This window comes from Myotis lucifugus, unplaced genomic scaffold, assembly GCF_000147115.1.
Source record: "Myotis lucifugus unplaced genomic scaffold, Myoluc2.0 scaffold_10, whole genome shotgun sequence".
Lineage (NCBI taxonomy): Eukaryota > Metazoa > Chordata > Mammalia > Chiroptera > Vespertilionidae > Myotis > Myotis lucifugus.
The window spans coordinates 8,567,663-8,588,570 of record NW_005871058.1 but is presented as its reverse complement, the minus strand read 5'-3'; the positions used below and the strand labels follow the sequence as shown (position 1 = coordinate 8,588,570).

At 43.0% G+C, this 20,908-nt stretch overlaps 1 protein-coding gene across 1 annotated transcript in view; it reads right to left on the bottom strand.

Annotated features, from left to right (window-relative positions):
- Window positions 1–5,681: 5,681 nt before the first annotated feature.
- LOC102428432 (antigen WC1.1-like) overlaps window positions 5,682–20,908 on the bottom strand; it is a 47,528-nt gene continuing 32,301 nt past the window's right edge. The window contains exons 7-17 of the mRNA XM_023750009.1: window positions 16,502–16,591; window positions 16,109–16,423; window positions 14,482–14,796; window positions 12,578–12,619; window positions 12,171–12,485; window positions 11,912–11,944; window positions 11,190–11,327; window positions 10,251–10,346; window positions 8,561–8,704; window positions 6,923–7,010; window positions 5,682–5,825 (exon numbers count right to left, since the gene is read on the bottom strand). Coding sequence (XP_023605777.1) covers window positions 5,822–5,825; window positions 6,923–7,010; window positions 8,561–8,704; window positions 10,251–10,346; window positions 11,190–11,327; window positions 11,912–11,944; window positions 12,171–12,485; window positions 12,578–12,619; window positions 14,482–14,796; window positions 16,109–16,423; window positions 16,502–16,591 — 1,580 coding nt within the window. The 3' untranslated portion in view covers window positions 5,682–5,821. The remainder of the gene's footprint in view (window positions 5,826–6,922; window positions 7,011–8,560; window positions 8,705–10,250; window positions 10,347–11,189; window positions 11,328–11,911; window positions 11,945–12,170; window positions 12,486–12,577; window positions 12,620–14,481; window positions 14,797–16,108; window positions 16,424–16,501; window positions 16,592–20,908) is intronic.

Sequence of the window (20,908 nt, the reverse complement as noted above, 5' to 3'; positions counted from 1 at the left end):
ACCGCTCCTTGTTTTCTTTTCTTTTTTTTTTTTATTCTGGGCCAGCTTTAGCTCTGAGGCCTCGCTGCTGAAAACATCGATACAATGTTTTGGTCCGGCTGGATTTCAGTCCGGCTGGTTTCTGGTGTTTTGTTTAGCTTCTTATTTGCAACATAGTACATAGTTGCTTAGAGTTGCAACTGAGAGGCCGGCAAGTGAGGCGGGGAACGTTGGAGTCCGCAGCAAGCAAGCCTCATGCTCGCTTCAGTGCCTGGCTGCCAGCTGCCATCTTGGCTGACAGTTAATTTGCATATACTCACTGATTAGCCAATGAAAAGGGTAGCGGTCGTACGCTAATTACCATGTTTCTCTTTTATTAGTGTAGATTCCCAGTAGAACTGGTACTAGGTGTCTGTGATCAACAGTGACCCACACATCAGGGTATCAATATCATTCATTAGAGTTATCGAAATGCACAGAGTAGTAAACCCTGAGCTGAGCCCTCCAGGGCTTCATATGTGATACCAAAATAAGGACCAAGGACTAACATTTTAAATAGAGTGGTTGGCTATTTCTCACACAGTTGTTACAAGTTTAGTCTTCCAGGAAATAGGCTCTGAGGTGAAGATTTGAGAACAGCAAGCTTATTGATACTCTCATCAGGGACTAAAAAAAGGAGATTGGACAGAGGGATAAATTGAGCTGTACAAGCAGTCCTTTCTAGTTGTCCCAAGTGGAGGCAAATGGGCTGGGCCCGGGTACCCATGTACTAAGAAGTCATTGGATGGGGACTATCCCTTAAGAGAGCACAGCCACCAACACTCGCAGCTGCTGGAAAATGGGTGTTTTAGTCAGAGAGAGGTTCAGACCATGGTATCCACCACAGCCACTTTTTGTGCCTCTCTGGTTCACTTGCTTTATACATGAAGTATACATTAAGTTCTGGCAGCTTATTCTTATTGGATGCTTATATGGTCCTTATTCTGGGGAACTTTGCAAGAGGAAGTAAGACAAGCTATCGAATTTGTTGATCACTGCCGTTGGGTCCTTTTATTTCTTTTTGAGACTTTTGGTGCATGTATTTATCCCACAATCTAAATAAATCATAACTTCAAAACCATAACATTATTAAAAGGTAAAGGAGACTTTGTGTCACAGTGGCATCAATAAAACAAGAAGCAAGATGGCGGCGATATAGGCAGACGCGTCCCAGGTCTTGTCCCGGAGCAAATGGAGTAAGCAGCTGAAACTAATAACACCCACCCAGAATTGGCGAAATTACTCAGCTGGTGAGACGGTTTGCAGCCGGGAAGGGCAGAGCTCCCCTGGAAAGGTAAAAAACCAGGGATCTGGGCAGGAAAGTTTGCCAGACCTCTGAGCCCAGAGGGTCAGAGGGAGACCGCGTGGCAGACAGCCGCGTCTCTTGGGACAGACACAGCCCCTGACTGGGGAAAGGAGTTCCGCGGGTTTGCTGGCGCCGGGAGATTTGAGATTTGGATTTGTGATTGTGGAGAACTGAGCCTAAAGGGGGCACCCTGAGGAACTGACCAGATCATGCAGTGCCGGTAAGAGAGGAGTGCTTCCCAGATCATGCAGTGCTGGTAAGAGAGGAGCGTTTCCCAGACCGCAGATCCAAGCAACAGGAGCCTCCTGATGACCACACCCTCTGTCTGAGGAACAGCAGCTGTACGTGAAGCCTCCCCCCACCAGCCAGAAGAGCCACCACAGCTGTGAACAGCACCCACCAAAGGAGCTGCTGCCAACTGAGAAGCAGCTGCTACCGCAACCGTCCGAGCAGCAACCACAGCCCAAGGAGCCCCTGCCACCCAGGGAGCAGCCACTGAATGACTCAACATCTATCTATGTCAGTGAGATCAAACATGGGTAGGCAAAGAAACCCCTAAAGGAAAGAAAAGGAGGACTCGCCAGAAAAGCAGCTAAGTGATACAGAGGCATGCAACATGACAGAAAAAGAATTCAGAATAAGGGTCCTAGAGTGCATACACCGGAAGGAGGAAAAAGTCAACAACTTATGCAAGAAGCAAGAAGAAACAGATGAAAAAATCAATAACTTATGTAAGACCCAACAAGAAATGAAGAGCGATATAGCTGCAATAAAAAAACACCATTGAAAGCATCAACAGTAGACTAGGAGAAGCAGAGGACCGAATTAGTGAATTAGAAGACAAGGAAGCAAAACACACCCAAACTGTACTGCAATTGGAGAAAAAAATAAAACAGACATCGGTCTAAAATGCAACACTACCCAGGTGTTCTGTTCACATGGTGGAATAAATGCATAACAATTACACATAAAATTTCAGTAAAGACCTGAGATACGGCAAATAACCCTTTGAAACAAACTGTTCAATAAATAGAGGCGTGCTGTAAATAATTTCTACTAACATTTTACTGCAAGATGGAAAAATCCCCAATGTGACTACTAACTCAAACTGCATTTCCTTGGCTTTTGTCTTCATTCCTCAGACACATTCACATCCAGAATGGCTTCTGCACCCCATACTCAAAAACGCCACCGTAAGTCCCAAAGGACCTCAGCACAGCCGCTGTGAATGTGCCTGTTTACAGCCTTCATCCAGAACCTCCAGGGAAAGCGAGAACCCAAATGAGCAGCAGCATTTCTTTGAACAATAGTTTTCACTATTGAATAAGCTCTGACAGGCCATGTACATTTCACAAAACAAACCAAAATATTGTCTTATTATATTCCTATTTTTTCTTGCAAAATGTTAATTAAGTAGACCATTCAAGTTTTTTTTTAATTTACAGAAACAATTACATTTCAAAGGATTTATGCCAAAAAGCAAACCAGTCCTTTACAGCCTGACTCACTTGTTTCTGGAATGTGAAGCCATGGAGAAGGTGATCAGGCAGTAGAAAGATTCTCCCACCATCAGTGCCACAGTGGTTCCATAAAGCATTTGGTCAGGCAGGCCTTGTTTTCGGTAGATGGGCACACTATCAGATATCTAAAAAAAAACTTCTGCAACTCTAGAACTTTGTTTTTCCCAGCATAACCATATGCAGTACAATCAGAAGTTAGTTTGTTTATTTTTAATCCTCACCCGAGGATATTTTTCCATTGATTTTTAGAGAGAGTGGAAGAGAGAGGGAAAGACACAGACACTGGGGTGGTGGGGGCTTGCCCAGGGTGGGAATGGCTGGGAGGGGGGGTCAATTGGGGGAAAAGGAGACATATGTAAAACTTTAAACAATAAAAAAAATGTACAGGATACAAGAAAAGCCTAAAGTGACTAAAATTAAGTTATAGAACTAGTCAGTCACCACAAAAGAACTGCTTTATGCTACCTCTTTGTGTTCACACTTACTTCCCACCCTACCTCACCCCTCTCCCTATCACCTGGCAACTGCTAATCTGTTCTCCATGTCTATAGTTTTGTCATCTTGATAATGTTATATAAATGGAATCATATAACCTTTGGATGTAATCTTTTACAATTGACTTTTTTCACTAAGCATAATATTCTTGAAGCCCACTCATGTTGTTATATGTATCAGTAGGCCATTTCTTTATATTGCTGAAAAGCATTCCATTGTATGGATGCATCGGAGTTTGTTCAACCATTGACCCATTGAAGACATTTGGACTCTATCCCAGTATTTTGTTATTACAAATAAAACTGCTAAGAACATTTGTGTGCAGGTTTTGTGTGAACATAAGGTTTTATTTCTCTTGGATAAATGCCCAAAAATGTAATGGCTGCATCAAATAGCAAGTGCATGTTTAGTCTGAAGAAATTGCCAAACTGCTTTTGAGATTGGCTATATTCCACCAGCAATGTATGAGAGAACCAGTTTCTCTTCATCTTCATTAGCATTTGATATAATCACTGTTATTTATTTTAGCTGCTCTAATAGATGTGTAGTAGTCAACCTATGCCTTTTAATTAGACAATATGGTTCATTTACATTTTATATATATATATAAAAGCCTAAGTGACCATCTGACCATTTGACCATCCGACCGATAGCTATGAGGCACACTGACCACCAGGGGGCAGGCGCTCAATGCAGGAGCTGCCAAGCTGCAGTGACTTGGCAGCTGTGGTTCTCAGTTCTTGGGTGATGCACCTGAAACTAGAGAGGAGGTAGCCCAATTCCAGGGTTCGTCACCCAAGAACTGCCCTCTTATAATCCGGACCCCTCAGGGGATATTGGAGAGCCGTTTTTGGCCTGATCCCCACAGGCCAAGGACCCCCCCCCCCCCCCCAGTGCACGAATCCGTGCACCAGGCCTCTGGTATAATTATAATATGGTTGGATTTAGCACTACCATTTTGCTCTCTATTTTCTATTTGTGCTATATCTCTTTTGTTCATCTCTTTCTACCTTCTTTTAAGTTAATTTAATATATTTTATATTCTGTTTTAATTTCTCTACTGGCTTTTTAGCTATATATCTTTACATCAATATTTAGTGGTTTCTCTAGGCATTAGAATATGCACCATTATCTTATCATAGTCTCCTTATGTACTATGTAATATTGTACTATATCAAGTAAAATGTAAGAACTTCGCAACAATGTGGTTCTATTTACTTCCATCCTTGGTGCTATTGCTGTCATATGTATTATATCTCACATGGATTTTGATGACTATACTACATCTTTATGATTTTTGCCTCAAATAGTCATATATTTTTTGTAGAAATTAAGAAGAAAATATGACCTTTCATAGTTTCTTATATGTTTTCTAATTATTACTTTCTATAGAACTGTTTCCATCTCTGTCATTTACCTCCAGCCTAAAGAATTTCCTTTACCATTTTTTGTAGTGAAAGTCCGTACAATAAATCTTCTTGGTCTTTATTTATCAAGATAGTCTGCTGCTTTGTCATAGTTACTACTAAGCAGAGAAGTTTTCTGGTTTTTGTTGCATACCCTAGAATGGTATATCTTCCATTATCACCCCCTCACAAGAGGCTCATTCATAAGCAACATAGATCATTTGAAATGATTGCTGCTTTTCTCCCTAAGTCTAAACACTCTGAAAATCTGTTCACCAACTCCTGGCTGCTTTTTTAGCACCCAATCCATAAACCCTGGAACCCTCCCAAATCTGGGTGGTGAAGTTTGTCCTAACTCTCTCTTCCTTAAATTTTCCTAATTTTTATCACCAAAAATTATAGCAGCCATCTCTCTTTTGTGGCTTCATTGACACCATGCATCAGAAGTAAAATCTCATAATTTTGGTGGGTATACTTTACTTTTCATTGTTTTTGTCATTTTCCTATGACCAATGGCCATGTATATTACACTGGGAGAAGCCCTGGCCACCTTCTAATCCCAATGACCTACTACAATTTATGAAGATTACAAGAATGAGTATAGTTAATACACGCCCCTCCCCCCCACCCCCGCCCCCAGATGGCATCCATAACCACCAGCTAAGTAATTACATGGGCTCAGCTCACTTCTTATATTAGTTCTTATATTAGTTCATCAACCTCTCCACACATTTATTGTGGTGGAGTTTTGAAGATGTAATCTTTATTTGGCCACTGCTACAGAATATCTCTTTACTCAAGAATCACAGCAAAGCCACATGTGTATGTTAAATAGTCTCCAGATCAAAGAAACCTTAAAGCAATATATTTTCAGAGAAGCCCACTGGTCTGAAATTATTTTTCTATTAGTTTAATCATGTCAGATCCCTTCATCCAATCTGCAAAACTCATGTAGCCAAAAGTTCTTGTTTTTTCTGTCTGTATTCCTTCTGGGTTTCCTCTGACTAGGTCTCCTCTTCCTTGTTTTCTTGCCTACTTGGATGCAGGTCTGTGGGTGAGTGCCAATTTGTCCTCCATCAACTTGCAATAAAAAGAGATGAGTTTATATAATTTGCTTAGAAGGTTTTATAATTAAACAGACAATAAATGGCAATGTCCTAAATAAATATGAGAAAGGAATGGAGAGGAAAATCTGAATTTATTTTTTGTTTGTTTGGTTTTTTGTGTGTTTTTTTAAACATATTTTATTGATTTTTTTACAGAGAGGAAGGGAGAGGGATAGAGAATTAGAAATATCGATGAGAGAGAAACATCCATCAGCTGCCTCCTACACACCCCCTACTGGGGATGTGCCCGCAACCAAGGTACATGCCCTTGACTAGAATCAAACCCGGGACCCTTCAGTCTGCAGGCCGACGCTCTATCCACTGAGCCACACCGGTCAGGACGGAAAGTCTGAATTTAAAAGGATTTCATAACCAACTAGACATGAGGAAAAAGTAAGGAGACTGTATGAGCTTGAGTAATAAATGAAAAGCAGCTTAGGAAATTAGAGGTGAAAAAAGAAGAAACAGTTATATAAAATTACATTTTTAATTGTTCTGTGAAAGTTTGGACAGAGTAAGGAAAGTTTTACTCATTCTCTCTTACTAGCCAGCCTCTCACCCTCAACTTTGAAATTCACACCCAAGTCTGGTTTCTAGAAATTGTTTAAAAACAGATGATGTGACATCTCAGCAAAGAGCATACATGAATGTTCAGGATTTTTATATGAGTTCATCTTGCTAGGCATGAGGGTGTGAGTGTGGACCAACTTTAGAGTCCCTTGTCTAAGCAAGAATGACCTGAGCACCCATGAGCCTGGGCAAAGTTAATGCCTTGAGTAGTTTGTGGGGGAGATGAATAAACAGGTCAGTTCCCAATATCTTCATAAGGAAACTGATTGAGGACCAGTCCTCTAAGAGCAATTAGATCAAACTCGCTGATTTATCAACAAAGCAAAAAGTGCTCTATTCAGAATAGTTAATTTTGAGCAATTTCCATATGATATAATTATAGGTCAGTACTACCCTATTGGAATAGAGACAGACTATCTGAGACCTCATCTCTTTTTTAACACAACAGCATGGAAAGCTACTGTAGATGTTCCAACAACACTTAGTTCAGGGTCGTCATACTCAGGATCCTCTTCTCTCCCCTGGAGCAGCCAGGGACTATCTTCTTTCCTAGGATGAGCTGCCCCTTCAGGGAAGTGCAGAGAGGAGCCTGCAACAGTAAAGAGAAGTTTAATTAGAACTGTGATAGAGGCACAGGACAGTGCCCCAAAGTAGAAGTAAGTCTAGTAAATGGTAGTAAAAAAGCATCTCTGGGGACCTATTTTTTTTTAATATATTTTATTGATTTTTTTCAGAGAGAAAGGGAGAGGGATAGAGAGTTAGAAACATCGATGAGAGAGAAACATCGATCAGCTGCCTCCTGCACATCTCCTACTGGGGATGTGCCCGCAACCCAGGTACATGCCCTTGACCGGAATCGAACCTGGGACCTTTCAGTCCGCAGGCCGACGCTCTATCCACTGAGCCAAACCGGTTTCGGCATCTGGGGACCTATTAATGCTCAAGTAGGCGCTGACTATTTAATATTAGTTACAGCAAGGGTGTACCAAGGCTATCCTATCAGGATCCAGTCCATGTGGGTCTCTGGGGCCACAGCTTATCTGGGAAACCCTGAATCACAGGAGATCTGTGACCAGGACATGCACTCTCTAAAGACCTTTTCCCTGGCTTACACACTTAACAGGGAGATAACCCAAGAATGGTGAGAATTACATGACAAAATGTGAAAGCTCCTTTCACAATTTTCAGGTCTGCATTCACAAGGAGGAGACAGGAAACCATAAATGGAGAAATCTCAATTCTTCACTGAAAATCTCAGTCTGCTCTTGCTGGCCTTGATTTATGTTCCCAGATACCAACAAAAACAATCACAGAATTCCTTCACAGTTGCCCTATGGAATCACTTGAACCCTCAGGTGGACACTCTTCTCTGGAGAATGAGTATCTTCATTTGGCCATTAAATGTCTAGAGAGGATTAGGCCTTGGCTGCCTACAAATTCTGAGTCTATAATCCACCACAGTGGCTTTAATGTTTAAGGTCACCATATATCATAAACCTTGTTAGGGCTAACATATATGATCATAGCATATCTTAAATTATCAAAATGTCTCACAAATTCCAATATTGCAATATTTTTTTAAAATCCCTTACTGCCTTTTATGTATAAGACAACACAAAAATTTTAAAAGAACAGTTGTTCCATTTTTGGATTTGGTAAATATGCTCAATTAATCTGCAAGCCTTAATGCTGTCACATTGAGGATAAAGTTATGAAAACACAGATAAAAAGACTACAGAGTTCTTCCTCCCTCCTAAGGAATCTGAAAGCATTAAAGAAATGAAAATGGTCTTCGGTGGTCGGCAAACGGCGGCTCGCGGGCCACATGCGGCTCTTTGGCCCCTTGAGTGTGGCTCTTCCTCAAAATACCAACTCTTGCGCATGGGCCACGAAGTTTCAACCGCACTGTTACATGCGCACCTGCACGTGGTATTTTGTGGAAGAGCCACACTCAAGGGGCCAAAGAGCCGCATGTGGCTCGCGAGCAGCAGTTTGCCGACCACTGGTCTAAGTGATGCTATCAAACATATTAGGTCATCCAAATTTTGAATCTACAATAAGAATGGGCATTGAAGAGATCAAATTCATCCTTTCCAGGCCAGAGACAAAATATACAGGGATCAAGTAATCCCCACTCACCTGTCTGAAAAATTCTCACTCCATTGTCCTCTAAGGGCACTTCCCACTCGTTCATCTGAGAGGCAGAAGGAGCCTGGGGCACTGGAACCTCTTCAGCATCATCGTAAATCTCGCTAAAGGCATCAGTCCTCTGAGCTGAGGGCTCTAAGGGCAGACAAGGGGGTCAGGTGCAACCACAGTAAATGGATTGATTTAGGTCAGTGATGGCGAACCTATGACACGCATGTCAGAGGTGACACTCGAACTCATTTTTTTGGTTGATTTTTCTTTGTTAAATAGCATTTAAATATATAAAATAAATATCAAAAATATAAATCTTTGTTTTACTATGGTTGCAAAGATCAAAAAATTTCTATATGTGACACGGCACCAGAGTTAAGTTAGGGTTTTTCAAAATGCTGACACGCCGAGCTCAAAAGGTTCGCCATCATTGGTTTAGGTAATGCCTAGAATCCTTTCTGACCCAGAGATTCTGGTGGTTGCTAATCAGAGGCACCATTTGCCCCATGATTTAACAGGTCTTTTCTAAGGCCATATATTTCATTTTTATGGGCCAATAAACCAGACAGTTATCCAAATATTTCAATATTTCTTGATTAAAACTTCATATTTTCAAAGAACTCTTATACCAAAAAGCATTACTAAAATATTTTATCAGATCATACTTTCCAGATGTTATTTTTTAAAAAACAATTTGTGCCTGCTGTGGCTGAATGGGGTTGGTTCTGGACACCGAGAGCCTGGCCCCAACATGAGGCATTTCAAAGCCACCAGAGAAGAGGAAGCGACCCCTCTAATCTTAGTCAAAGAAAAACTATCTCCCTTGGCTCTCATTTCTGAGGGAAATTCTTCTGCCCTCACTATCCAGCCAAGACAGATCTACCTCAACTACCTAGAACATATTTATAGTCACTTTTCTCACCATCTCTGGTGTAATATGGCATTTTTTTTCACTGAGTCATCTGACAGAAACTCTACTGTAGAGGAAAACATCACAAAAACAAACAAACAAACAAAACAACTGCAGGAAGCCATCCACTACCGATACTATCATGAGAGCGCACCAAGGAATGCGGAAGGCTGATGGACCTTGGACGATTAGCAGGGCTAATGTCAAGCATCATTGTTCTGTTGAGATTGTGGTGGCTCAAAACAATTTCCTGACCTAATAGCCTCAAAGTAAATGTTTACTGGACCTTACTGATCTTTACTGATCATTATTGCCCTTAGAGATGATCTGTCTGCTATCTGTTTGCCGTGCTTTACTGAGGGCAAGATGTGTATCTAAAACTGAATAAAAAGCGGATAAGGCCAGGTTTCAGTGTGCCTCTCCAAAAGAGAGGTCTCCACCCGGCCCCCCATGCCTTCTAAATTCATATTTCTTATATAGTATTTTCATTTGTGCATTGGCCCCTCCTTCAGATCCTGAACCCTAGCCGTGCAGGTTGGGGCAAACAACCCTTCCCACACCCATAGGCTCCACAGTAAGGCTGAGAAGAAATGCTGGGGCTAACATGGCTCTTACAGAGTCAAGGGAAGGCTCAGAGCTCACAGGAGCTCTGGAGGGGCTCATCCTGCCTCTGTGAGCCTGGGGTACATGTGGGGTCTGCAGTTGCGGAGAAGACCTGGACCATAGCCAGCAGGTGGCTGAAAAGTAGAGGTGCCAGGAGGGCAAGGCAGGGACACTCACCTGGGCTGCTCAGTAGAGCTTCTTTCTTCGGCGATACCCGATAATCAATTTCCTCATACATGGCTTCATCAAGAGCATATTCTAAATTGGATAAGGCTGAGAAAACCACCAGCAGGTCAGAGATTGCCACCTGAGACACCTTCATTATCCCCGATGCTCACACATGGAAAAACCCTCACAGCTTCCAGGAGCCCTATATCAGTGGTTCTCAACCTTCTGGCCCTTTAAATACAGTTCCTCATGTTGTGACCCAACCATAAAATTATTTTCGTTGCTACTTCATAACTGTAATGTTGCTACTGTTATAAATCATAATGTAAATATCTGATATGCAGGATGGTCTTAGGCGACCCCTGTGAAAGAGTCATTCAACCGCCAAAGGGGTCGCGACCCACAGGTTGAGAACCGCTGCCCTATATAGTCTTATACCCATGCACCAGGTCTGCACCTTCTACCTTTGTCTGACCCTGTATCCAAAGCTCAGCTTTTACCCTTTCTTGTCTCACATAAAAAGCCACGATTATGAGTGCTCACACCCCATTCTTTTTTTTAATATATTTTTTTAATATATATATTTTTATTTATTTCAGTGAGAAAGGGAGAGGGAGAGAGAGATAGAAACATAAATGATGAGAGAGAATCATTAATCAGCCTCCTCCTGCACACCTGTTACTGGGGATCGAGCCCGCAACCTGGGCATGTACCCCAACTGGGAATCGAACTGTGACCTCCTGGTTCATAGATCAACAGTCAACCACTGAGCCACAGCAGCCAGGCCACATCCCATTCTTAAGAACTTCTATATATTCTGCCCTTAGAGGCTAACGTGGGGCACATGTATTTTGCAAACCAATGGGGTAAGAACAGATACCTTGCCCAATTTTCCCCTTGTCACACCTGGCCCATTTCCTGCCTCCATACATTTTCCATATTACCCACCTCTGTGCTCCACTCTCCCTCTGTACAGCTGAATTGCCAGGATGATGAGGACCAGGAAGAGAAGGGCCCCTAAGATGAGGCAAAGGGTCCCAGGCAGGGAGAAGATGCCAGGTACAGGACTTGGGCCAGATCTGGTCCCTAGAAAGAACAAAGCCAAGAGAATATCAAGAAGGACATATGTGCAGGGAAACTCACTTATGCCAGCATTTCCAGAGAGCTCAGAACAGTGAAGTCTCAGCTTTCAACATAATGGGATTGACTGTGACCCTGGTGGGCACTCCCCCAGGCCATGTCCTAAGATAAATTCAACTCCCCCTCCACTGTGGTCCAAAGGAATGCTGGGGATCATCAGGGATCTCCGGGGCTACAACCTCTAAAGGCCAGGGCACAGCTTCAACCCCTTCTCTTGGGCTTCACCAGACCAGAGCATCAAACAACGTAGCATAGCTGCTGAGGAGCAATACTCATGAGCAGGTGAAAAAAGTCTTACATTCTCAACATAAGAGCCAGCCTCCGATGGCCTGAGGGCATGAGAAACTTCTGTCACAGTGAACAAAAAAAGGGGGGAACGTTTCTCCAATGAAAATACCTTGATACTTCCCTACCATCCAGTTGCTCCTCAGGATTTCCTTCCCTGAGTTGGCTAATTCTGTCAGAGATTCCTCAGGACATGTCCCAGGAATTTGAACATTCTCCCCCATGAATGGATGGTGACACTGTACCTGCTGTAGTGGTGGGCAATGTTGTTCTTTCACCTAGAGAGACAAACAGGAGTTTGGAGTGCAGAAATTGGCCAGAACATGAGTTCACCCCTCAGTTATCGATATCAATACTGAGTCCTCCTAGCACCCCTCTCGTAGATCTAGGACTGCAGAACCTAGATACTTTCTAAATACAAACTCCCCATCTTATTCCAGGCCAGCCCATTGTCCCACCCCTACCCCAGCTCAACCAGAGCAGGACCCACGCTCCTCCACTCACCAGAGCACCTCACGCCAGCATCCTCCTCATGCTTGCAGTTGCTCTGCCCCCAGGGCTCCGCAGCACAGGCCCACAGGGAGGACTCCCTGCCCCTGCACTGCACCTCATCCAGCCAGATGGGCCCATGTCCTGGACCAAATGTCGCCTCCTGCAGGGCTTCCAGGGCAGAGCCACAGCCCAGCTGCTGACACACCACCTCAGCCTCTGCCAGGCTCCAGGAGTCATCACACACTGTGCCCCAGGAGCCATTGTGCCAAACCTCCACTCGCCCTGAGCACTTGGTGTCTCCATCCCTGAGTCGGACCTTGTCTTTGTCTGAAAAGGCAGCACCACCTCCTGTTACTGCCTCTGGTGGAAAGGAAGGAGGTTCTGGGAGCCAACAGGGAAGGTGGGAGGGGCTGATGTACCTGTGCAGGGGGCAGTAGAGGGACAGCTCTTGGGTCTTCTTCCTGCAAAGCAGACAATGGGAAAGCACTGGATCAGGAACAGCTGGACATGGTCTTGCCCCACAACAAGATTATTTAAGGTCCTTGGTTCAGTCCAATGACAAGTGAAAACACGGGCCTTTTTTTAATCTAATAGGCTGAGTTACTGAGACATTCACTGGATCCTAGCCTCTATCACCAGCCAAGATTACTTTATCTACTTACTTGTTTATCACTCTCCACATACCACAACAAATACAGACACAGACACACACATACACACACACACACACACACACAAACACACACACACCACATACACCTGAATGAAAGCTCCCCTAGAGGAAGAACCTTGCATATCTTATTCACCTCTGTGTTTCTGCTATTAAGACAGTGTCTGGCACATTATATGCATTCATTCAATGAGTATACATTGATGATCTTCTATAAATACTAGGTATAGGATCTTGATCAACATTTGTTGAATGAGTGGATCAATGAATAAAATTCAGTGAAATATAATTCACTTAAGTTCTTGCTGATCAGTAAGATAATAAAAGAAATACAAATTAATATTCATGAATTGTGGTAATAAATAGTGAATATTAAAAACAAATAAGTCCAGAACCACAGAAGTAATTTGTATTCAATGTTCCACTTCTACTTTTTAAAGGGAAATTATACAGCAGATTCTAAACTTATCTATTTTTCAGTGTGAGATATAGGAACCTGAGGTCACTAACCTCCCAGCAGTTCTCCATGGTGTGGCAGCCAAGAAGTAAAACAAATTCCTCTTTAACAGGATTGTTTTATTGGGTCCTGCCTAACAGAGGTCTTTGCTCTGCTCACCATTCCAGGCTAATCCTGTATCCCTCTCCTTCGCCCTCTTTCTGCTCTGCCCAGGATGGAATATTCTCGGTACCTCAAATATATCATGTCCTATCCCTACTCAGTATTTACACTGACCAAAATGGTCTTTTGATTCTCTTCCTTTAGGAAACTCTTGCCCTAGCTGGTTTTGCTCAGTGGATAGAGCACTGGCCTGCAGACTGGAGGGTCCTGGGTTTGATTCCAGTCAAGGGCACATGCTCAAGTTGCAGGCTCAATCTCCAGTAGGGGGCGTGCAGGAGGCAGCCCATCAATATTTTTCTCACCATTGAGGTTTCTATTTCTATCTCCCTCTCCTTTCCTCTCTGAAATCAATAAAAATATTTTTTAAAATAAATTCTTATTCTTCCTGTAAGTCTCCATCTAAATATGATCTCTTCTTTTGCCCAAATTACACATTTCCAACCACTTCCTCATGCTTCATGACACTTGAAATTTCTGCCTCATAAGAGTTTTCAGCACTGGATTGTAAATTCTATGAGAGCAGTGACTACATATTTTTTCTCTTCTCTGTCCTCTTACCTATAGTATAAATTTGTACCTTCAGGCACTCAATTACTATCAACCAACAGACTGACTTGAAAAGTAGTCTAAGTGATATAGATGCATTTCAGAGTAAAATACCATGAGTTTAAGAGACAAAGCCGTCAAGATTGATTCACTGCTCTGTCCCTTACCTACTTCAAGGTATTATGCAGATCTTTTAACCACTCCTAATTTTTTAACAATTCCTTAGAAAGTTTATCAGAATATTATTTGTGCTCCCTACAAGTTTTTTTTTCCAATCTTCCTGATATTTTTCACTTAAATTGCTGTGAACATGGATTTTCTTATTTTTTCCTTTGAAACAAGATTACAACATATGCATTAAATCATCTTCATCCAACTTTATTTTGTAGACTCATCTTACAATCATCCCTTAGATTTGAAAACATAAAGTCTCACTAACTATATCCTACAGGGGTGGCACAGACACATAGAAACAGACAGTAATTCACCTGCACACGTGATATAAGCTTCATCTCTTGGAAGGCATGAGCTGTATTTCCAAGGGTCAGAAGGACATTGCCAGAGAGAGGTATCAGTTTTCCGACACCGGATTCCATCTACCCACCGGGGTCTAGAACCTTCCCTAAAATCAACAGAAGAGTCCAGGGTCCCACTGTCCCCACAGCCAAGGTGTCTGCAGATCGTGGACAAGGTTGTAGCTTCCATGGGGCTGTAGCAGACACTGCCCCAGGTCCCGTTGTAGAAAACTTCCAGCCACCCAGCACACTCCTGGTCCTTGCTCACCATCCTGAGGGCCAGGAACTCTGAAAGTGGAAGAGGGGAAACAGGGCACAGTGAGCATGCCACTCAGCGCTCTCTCCCAGAGCCTGTGAACACTTGTCCCTGACTGCTGAGGAGACGCCCCTAAGTGGCAAGATAGAACTCTGTGTCCCTTTTCCCTGACTTTGTCCATTTGTGTCTGCCTATCTCTACTTCAATGATGTAGTGGAGAGAGGATCACCAACCTGGGCCTTCCGCAGGGAGGAAAAGCTGAATGCCACTTCCTGACAAACCTTCTGACAGAGTATGTGAAAGGAAGTGTGGAGAGTGGGTGGTAGACAGAATAACAGACCCCAAATTCCTACATCCTCCCCTCTGGAATCTGTGAACATGTTTCCTAACATGGCGAAAGGGACTGTATAGTTACTATTAAGATAAGGACGTTGAATGGTGAGATTAACTTGGGATATCATGGACTAACCAGGTGAGCCTAGTCTAATCACATCCTTACCAGTAGACTCACTCTCCTAAAAAACAAATAAACTTTCCCAGCTTCAGGTCAGGGGGAAATGTGAGTAGGAAAGAATGGTCATAGGGAGGCAACATTGTTTGTTTGAAGAAAAAGAAAGGGAAGTAGGAATCAAGGAGTGTGCACCTTCTTTAGAAACTAGAAAAGGCAGGGAAAAGAAATCTTCCCTGGAGCCTCCAGAAAGAATGCAGCCCTGTTGACACCTCGATGTCAGCCCAGTGAGACTCCTGGTCGGACTTCAAACGCACAGAACTATAAGGTAATAAATTGGGGTGGTTTTAAACCACTAAGTATATGGTAATTCATTACAATATCAGTAAGATCTCAAGATTTTACTACCATAGGCAACTGAAGAGTGAGCCCCGCTTTTAATGGAAACTCTGTAAGAAATGGCTTTGGCCCTAACTGGTTTGGCTCAGTGGATAGAGCGTCGGCCTGCGGAATCAAGGGTCCCAGGTTCGATTCCAGTCAAGGGCATGTACCTTGGTTGCTGGCACATCCCCAGTAGGGGGTGTGCAGGAGGCAGCTGATCAATGTTTCTCTCATCGATGTTTGTAACTCTCTATCCCTCTCCCTTCCTCTCTGTAAAAAAATCAATAAAATATATTTTTTTTTAAAAGAAAAGAAAAGAAATGGCTTTGTCACGGATATTGCTGAGAAGGAAGGACCAGAGCCTCAGCTGGTGCAGGAGGAAATGAAAGCACCAATCTCCATACCTGCCAGTGAGACAGACTCTGTGGCCCTTTCAGCAGCACCTCTCAGGGTTCAGACTCCGATCCTCGAGACCCTCCCCTCTCCCCCAGCCTATGGACAATGTGCAGTGAGACCTGAGCAGATGACCCCCGCGTCCTCCTTGTGCCAGCAGTCGTGCTGTCCCCAGCCCCGGGAAGGGCACTTCCACAGGTGGGACTCCTTTCCTGTGCAGCTCACGTCATCCAGCCAGATCTGGCCTGACCCTTCCCCGAAGTGAGCAGAGACCATGGCGTTGAGGGCCTCTCCACAGCCCAGCTGTCTGCACACCACCTGGGCATCGTTCAGGTCCCAGCTGTCATCACAGATGGTGCCCCAGGAGCCCTGGTGAAGGATCTCCACTCTGCCGGCACAGGGACCGCCCCCGTCCACCAGGCGGAGCTGTCCCCTGTCTGAGGAGAGAGAGTCAGGCCAATGGGGTATTTACACAGGGAAAGAGGAGGGTGTTCTGGTCTTGGTGGAGCCCTCACCTGAGCAGCTGGCAGGGCTCTCCTCTGAGGCTGCAGAGCCTGCTGGTGCAGACATGGAGTCACACTGGGGCAGCACCTGGGTCTGGTTTCCTACAGAAACAGCAGTGGTCAGAGGGTTAGTGGGGATGAGGAGCAGGAAACTGATTTAAACTAAACAATCACCCAGTGATGGGGTCTGAAATGAAAGCTGTAAAATAAAAGTAATATTACCATAATATTAGAGTTCACCCTGTTTGTGGAGACTTCTGCTTCTGACAATGCCAAAATTTCCTGTTTTTCATTGTTTATTAGGGTAACATTGGTTAATAACATTGTATAAATTTCAGGTGTACAACATATGTATACTCTATTGAATGTTCAACACCTGGAATCTGGGTTGACCTTCTTGAATTGCATGTAAGTAATAGTATGCAGTGAAAGTAACCACTTGTCTTTCAACACCTGGTCAAAAATGTCATGCAGCCTCCCCAAAATTAGCTTAGGAAATTTGCTTTAGAGAGAGTTTACATGTTGAGATTACATGCTGCAGATACTATTACTAGAGGCCCAGTGCACGAAATTTGTGCACTGGTGGGGTACCTAGTGGCTGCTGGCTGCCGGCCAGGGCCTCCCTCCCTTCCCCTGGCCGACCCCACCCCTTGGTTGAACTCCCAGACAACTCCAGGTCGAGGGGACAATTTGCATACTACGCTTTTATTATACAGGATATGCAGGTGCTCTGGTCCACTAACCAGCTGACCCAGCTGCCAGCCATGTTCTTGAGCCATCCTGGATTCTCAGCCCAACTGAGTCTTCAGATGACATCAGCCCCTGAAACCTCATGAGAGAACTGCCACACTAAGCCCTTCCTTAATTCCTTGGTCAGGAAATCATGAGCAAAATAAAAAAGAGTTTTAAACTGCTAATGTTTAGAGAAAATTGTTATTTTGCAGCAATAGGAACCAGAACAATTACACTTACCATGTTACTAAATATTTACTAACAACAAATGAAAATGCTTGTCTTCAAAAGAGCATGTACATTCATGTTCACAACATCCTTATCTGTAATAACCATCACCACAATTAAAATACAAAATAGGGGAAACCAAGATGGCGGCATAGGTAAACACCAGAGATTGCTGCCTCACACAACCACTTCAAAAATACAACTAAAAGACGGAACAGACATCATCCAGAACCACAGGAAGGCTGGCTGAGTGGAAATTCTACAACTAGAAGGAAAGAGAAAAGCATACCGAGACTCAGAGGAGGTGCGGTGCAGAAGTAAAATACAAAGGTGCGGAGGTGCATGCGGAGAGGGCTAGCGGCTGAGGACACGATTGTCTTTTTCAATCGGGAGGGAGTCTCAAGCTCTGAGCTTCAGTTCCGGGCGAGTCTCTGGGGACCCAGACTCATACAGGAGAAGCGGGACTGTCTGGCATCAATCAGAACTCAAGGGCAGCTTTCTCTCGGAGGCGCTCGCAGCAATAGCCGGGGCCTCTAAGTGCAGGACTGTTGATCCGCCCACCCTGTTGATCCCCTGGGGCCCCGCCCCGCCCAAGCCGTGCACGGAGGCTTTTGCATATGAAAGGCCCGGCCCTTTGTAATCTGAAAATTACTTAACAAACTGCAGCTGCCCCAAGGCCCCAGGGCAACTTGCATTGCTTTACAGCTGGCTTCTGCTGGGTAGCCTCAGGCAGAGGCTAGATTAGCACCTCCTTAGATCCAAGAGCCAGTCTACCCAGTGGTCAGAGTGGGATCATCCAGTTACAACTCCTCAGATCCATAAGGGACACACTCAGGGGGCAGACTCAGTGAGCACCAAAGCCCCACTGAAGCAAGTCTTGCCCCATAAGGGTGTCTTCAGCACAGAAGTTCTCCCACCGTAGACACAGCTGATTCTCACAGCCAATTGGCCTGGAGGTCAAATCCTCCCAGTGATACCTACAACAATCAAGGCTTAACTACAACAAGACTGTGCACAAAGCCCACAAGGGGGTGCACCAAGAGTGTCCACCTCAGGTAATTGGGGAGGCTGAGCCACTGGGCCCTATAGGACACTTAGCACAGAAAGCCACTCTATCGACACAGCGAAGCATAAAAAATGCCGAGACAAAGAAACAGGACACAAATGACAGAAATGGAGGAAAGCAAACTACTGGATATAGAGTTCAAAACCACACTTTTAAGGTTGTTCAAGAATTTTCTAGAAACCACCAATAAACTTAATGAGACCCTCAAGAAATCTAGTGAGACCCTCGATGTTGTGATAAAGGACCAACTAGAAATTAAGCATACACTGACTGAAATAAAGAATATTATACAGACTTCCAACAGCAGACCAGAGGATCGCATGAATCAAGTCAAAGATTTGAAATACGAAGAAGCAAAAAACACCCAACTGGAAAAGCAAAATGAAAAAAGAATCCAAAAATATGAAGATAGTGTAAGGAGCCTCTGGGACAGCTTCAAGCGCACCAACATCCGAATTATAGGGGTGCCAGAAGAAGAGAGAGCAAGATATTGAAAACCTATTTGAAGAAATAATGACAGAAAACTTCCCCTACCTGGTGAAAGAAATAGACTTACAAGTCCAGGAAGCGCAGAGACCCCTCAAACAAGAGGAATCCAAAGAGGGCCACACCAAGACACATCATAATTAAAATGCCAAGAGCAAAAGACAAAGAGAGAATCTTAAAAGCAGCAAGAGAAAGAGACTCAATTACCCACAAGGGAATACCCATACGACTATCAGCTGATTTCTCAACAGAAACTTTGCAGGCCAGAAGGGAGTGGCAAGAAATATTCAAAGTGATGAATACCAAGAACCTACAACCAAGATTACTTTATCCAGCAAAGCTATCATTCAGAACTGAAGGTCAGATAAAGAGCTTCACAGATAAGGAAAAGCTAAAGGAGTTCATCACCACCAAACCAGTATTATATGAAATGCTGAAAGGTATCATTTAAGAAGAGGAAGAAGAAGAAAAAGGTAAAGATACAAATTATGAACAACAAATACACATCTATCAACAAGTGAATCTAAAAATCAAGTGAATAAATAATCTGATGAACAGAATGAACTGGTGATTATAATAGAATCAGGGGCATAGAAAGGGAATGGACTGACTACTCTTGGGGGGAAGGGGGTGTAGGGGATGCGGGAAGAGACTGGACAAAAATTGTACACCTATGGATGAGGACAGTGGGTGGGGAGTGAGGGCAGAGGGTGGGGTGGGAACTGGGTGGAGGGGAGTAATGGGGGGGAAAAAGAGGAACAAATGTAATAATCTGAACAATAAAGATTTAATTTAAAAAAATAATAAAAAAATAAAACTGAAAGAGAAAAAAATATACAAAATAGATTCATGGCCCTAAAAAGTTCCCATGTGCCTTTTTTGCAGCCAATAAAAGACTCCACAAACCCAGGCCCAGACAAACACTAACAGCTTCTATCACAATAAATTAGTTTTATGTTTTCTAGAGTTTAATAAAATCATACAATATGCACTCCTTTTTTGTATGGCTTCCTTCAATATGTTTTGTGTAGTTGCATTTACCAGTAGTTTATTCTTTCTATTGCTAAAAAATCTTCCATTCTATAAATATTCTATAGTTTAATTATTATTCTGTTAATGAACATTTGTTTGTTTTATAATTTTTCGCTCTAGTGAATAAAAATGCTATAAACTTGCTTGCCTAGATTTTTTGTGTGGACGTGAGTTTTCATTTCTCTTTGGTAAATATCAAGTAGTAGAATTTTTGGATAACCTAGTAAGTGTATCTTAACCTTTAAAAAAACTGATTTTCCAAGAGGTTGTTTTCTTTTACATTACTACCAGCAATATATGAGATCTCTAGTTAATCCACATCCTTGTCAAAACTTAGAATTGTCTCTTTAACTTTAGCAATTCTAGTTTGTGAAGTCATATCTCTTTACACGTTAACTTAAATTTTCTTAATAACTAATTTTATTGAGTATCTTTTCTTTTGCTTATTGGCAACTTATAAATCATCTCCCATTCCATAGGTTGTCTTTTTAATTGGTGGTGGTTTCCTTGCTGTACAGAAGCATTTTCCTTTTATGTAGTCCCATGTGTTTATTTTTGCTTTTGTTTTCATTGCTTTTGATGTCAAATCTAAAAAAAATAATTGCAAAGACTGATGTCAACGACTTTACTCCCTATCTTTATTATAGGTCTTCCATTGTTTAGGTCTTACATTCAAGTCTTTAATCTGCCGGAGTCCATTCATTGTCTTCACTAGCTGAGTTTAGACAGACCCCCAAAAGCTAGTAACCTTTGAAGTCCTAGCAAAGGTCAGAACTGCACCACCCAGTTAATCTAGGAACCACCCAGTTAATTTAGGTAATAATAGCTGAAGCATCCCCACCTTAGTTCCCTTAATTCCTTAGATACTTGTGTAG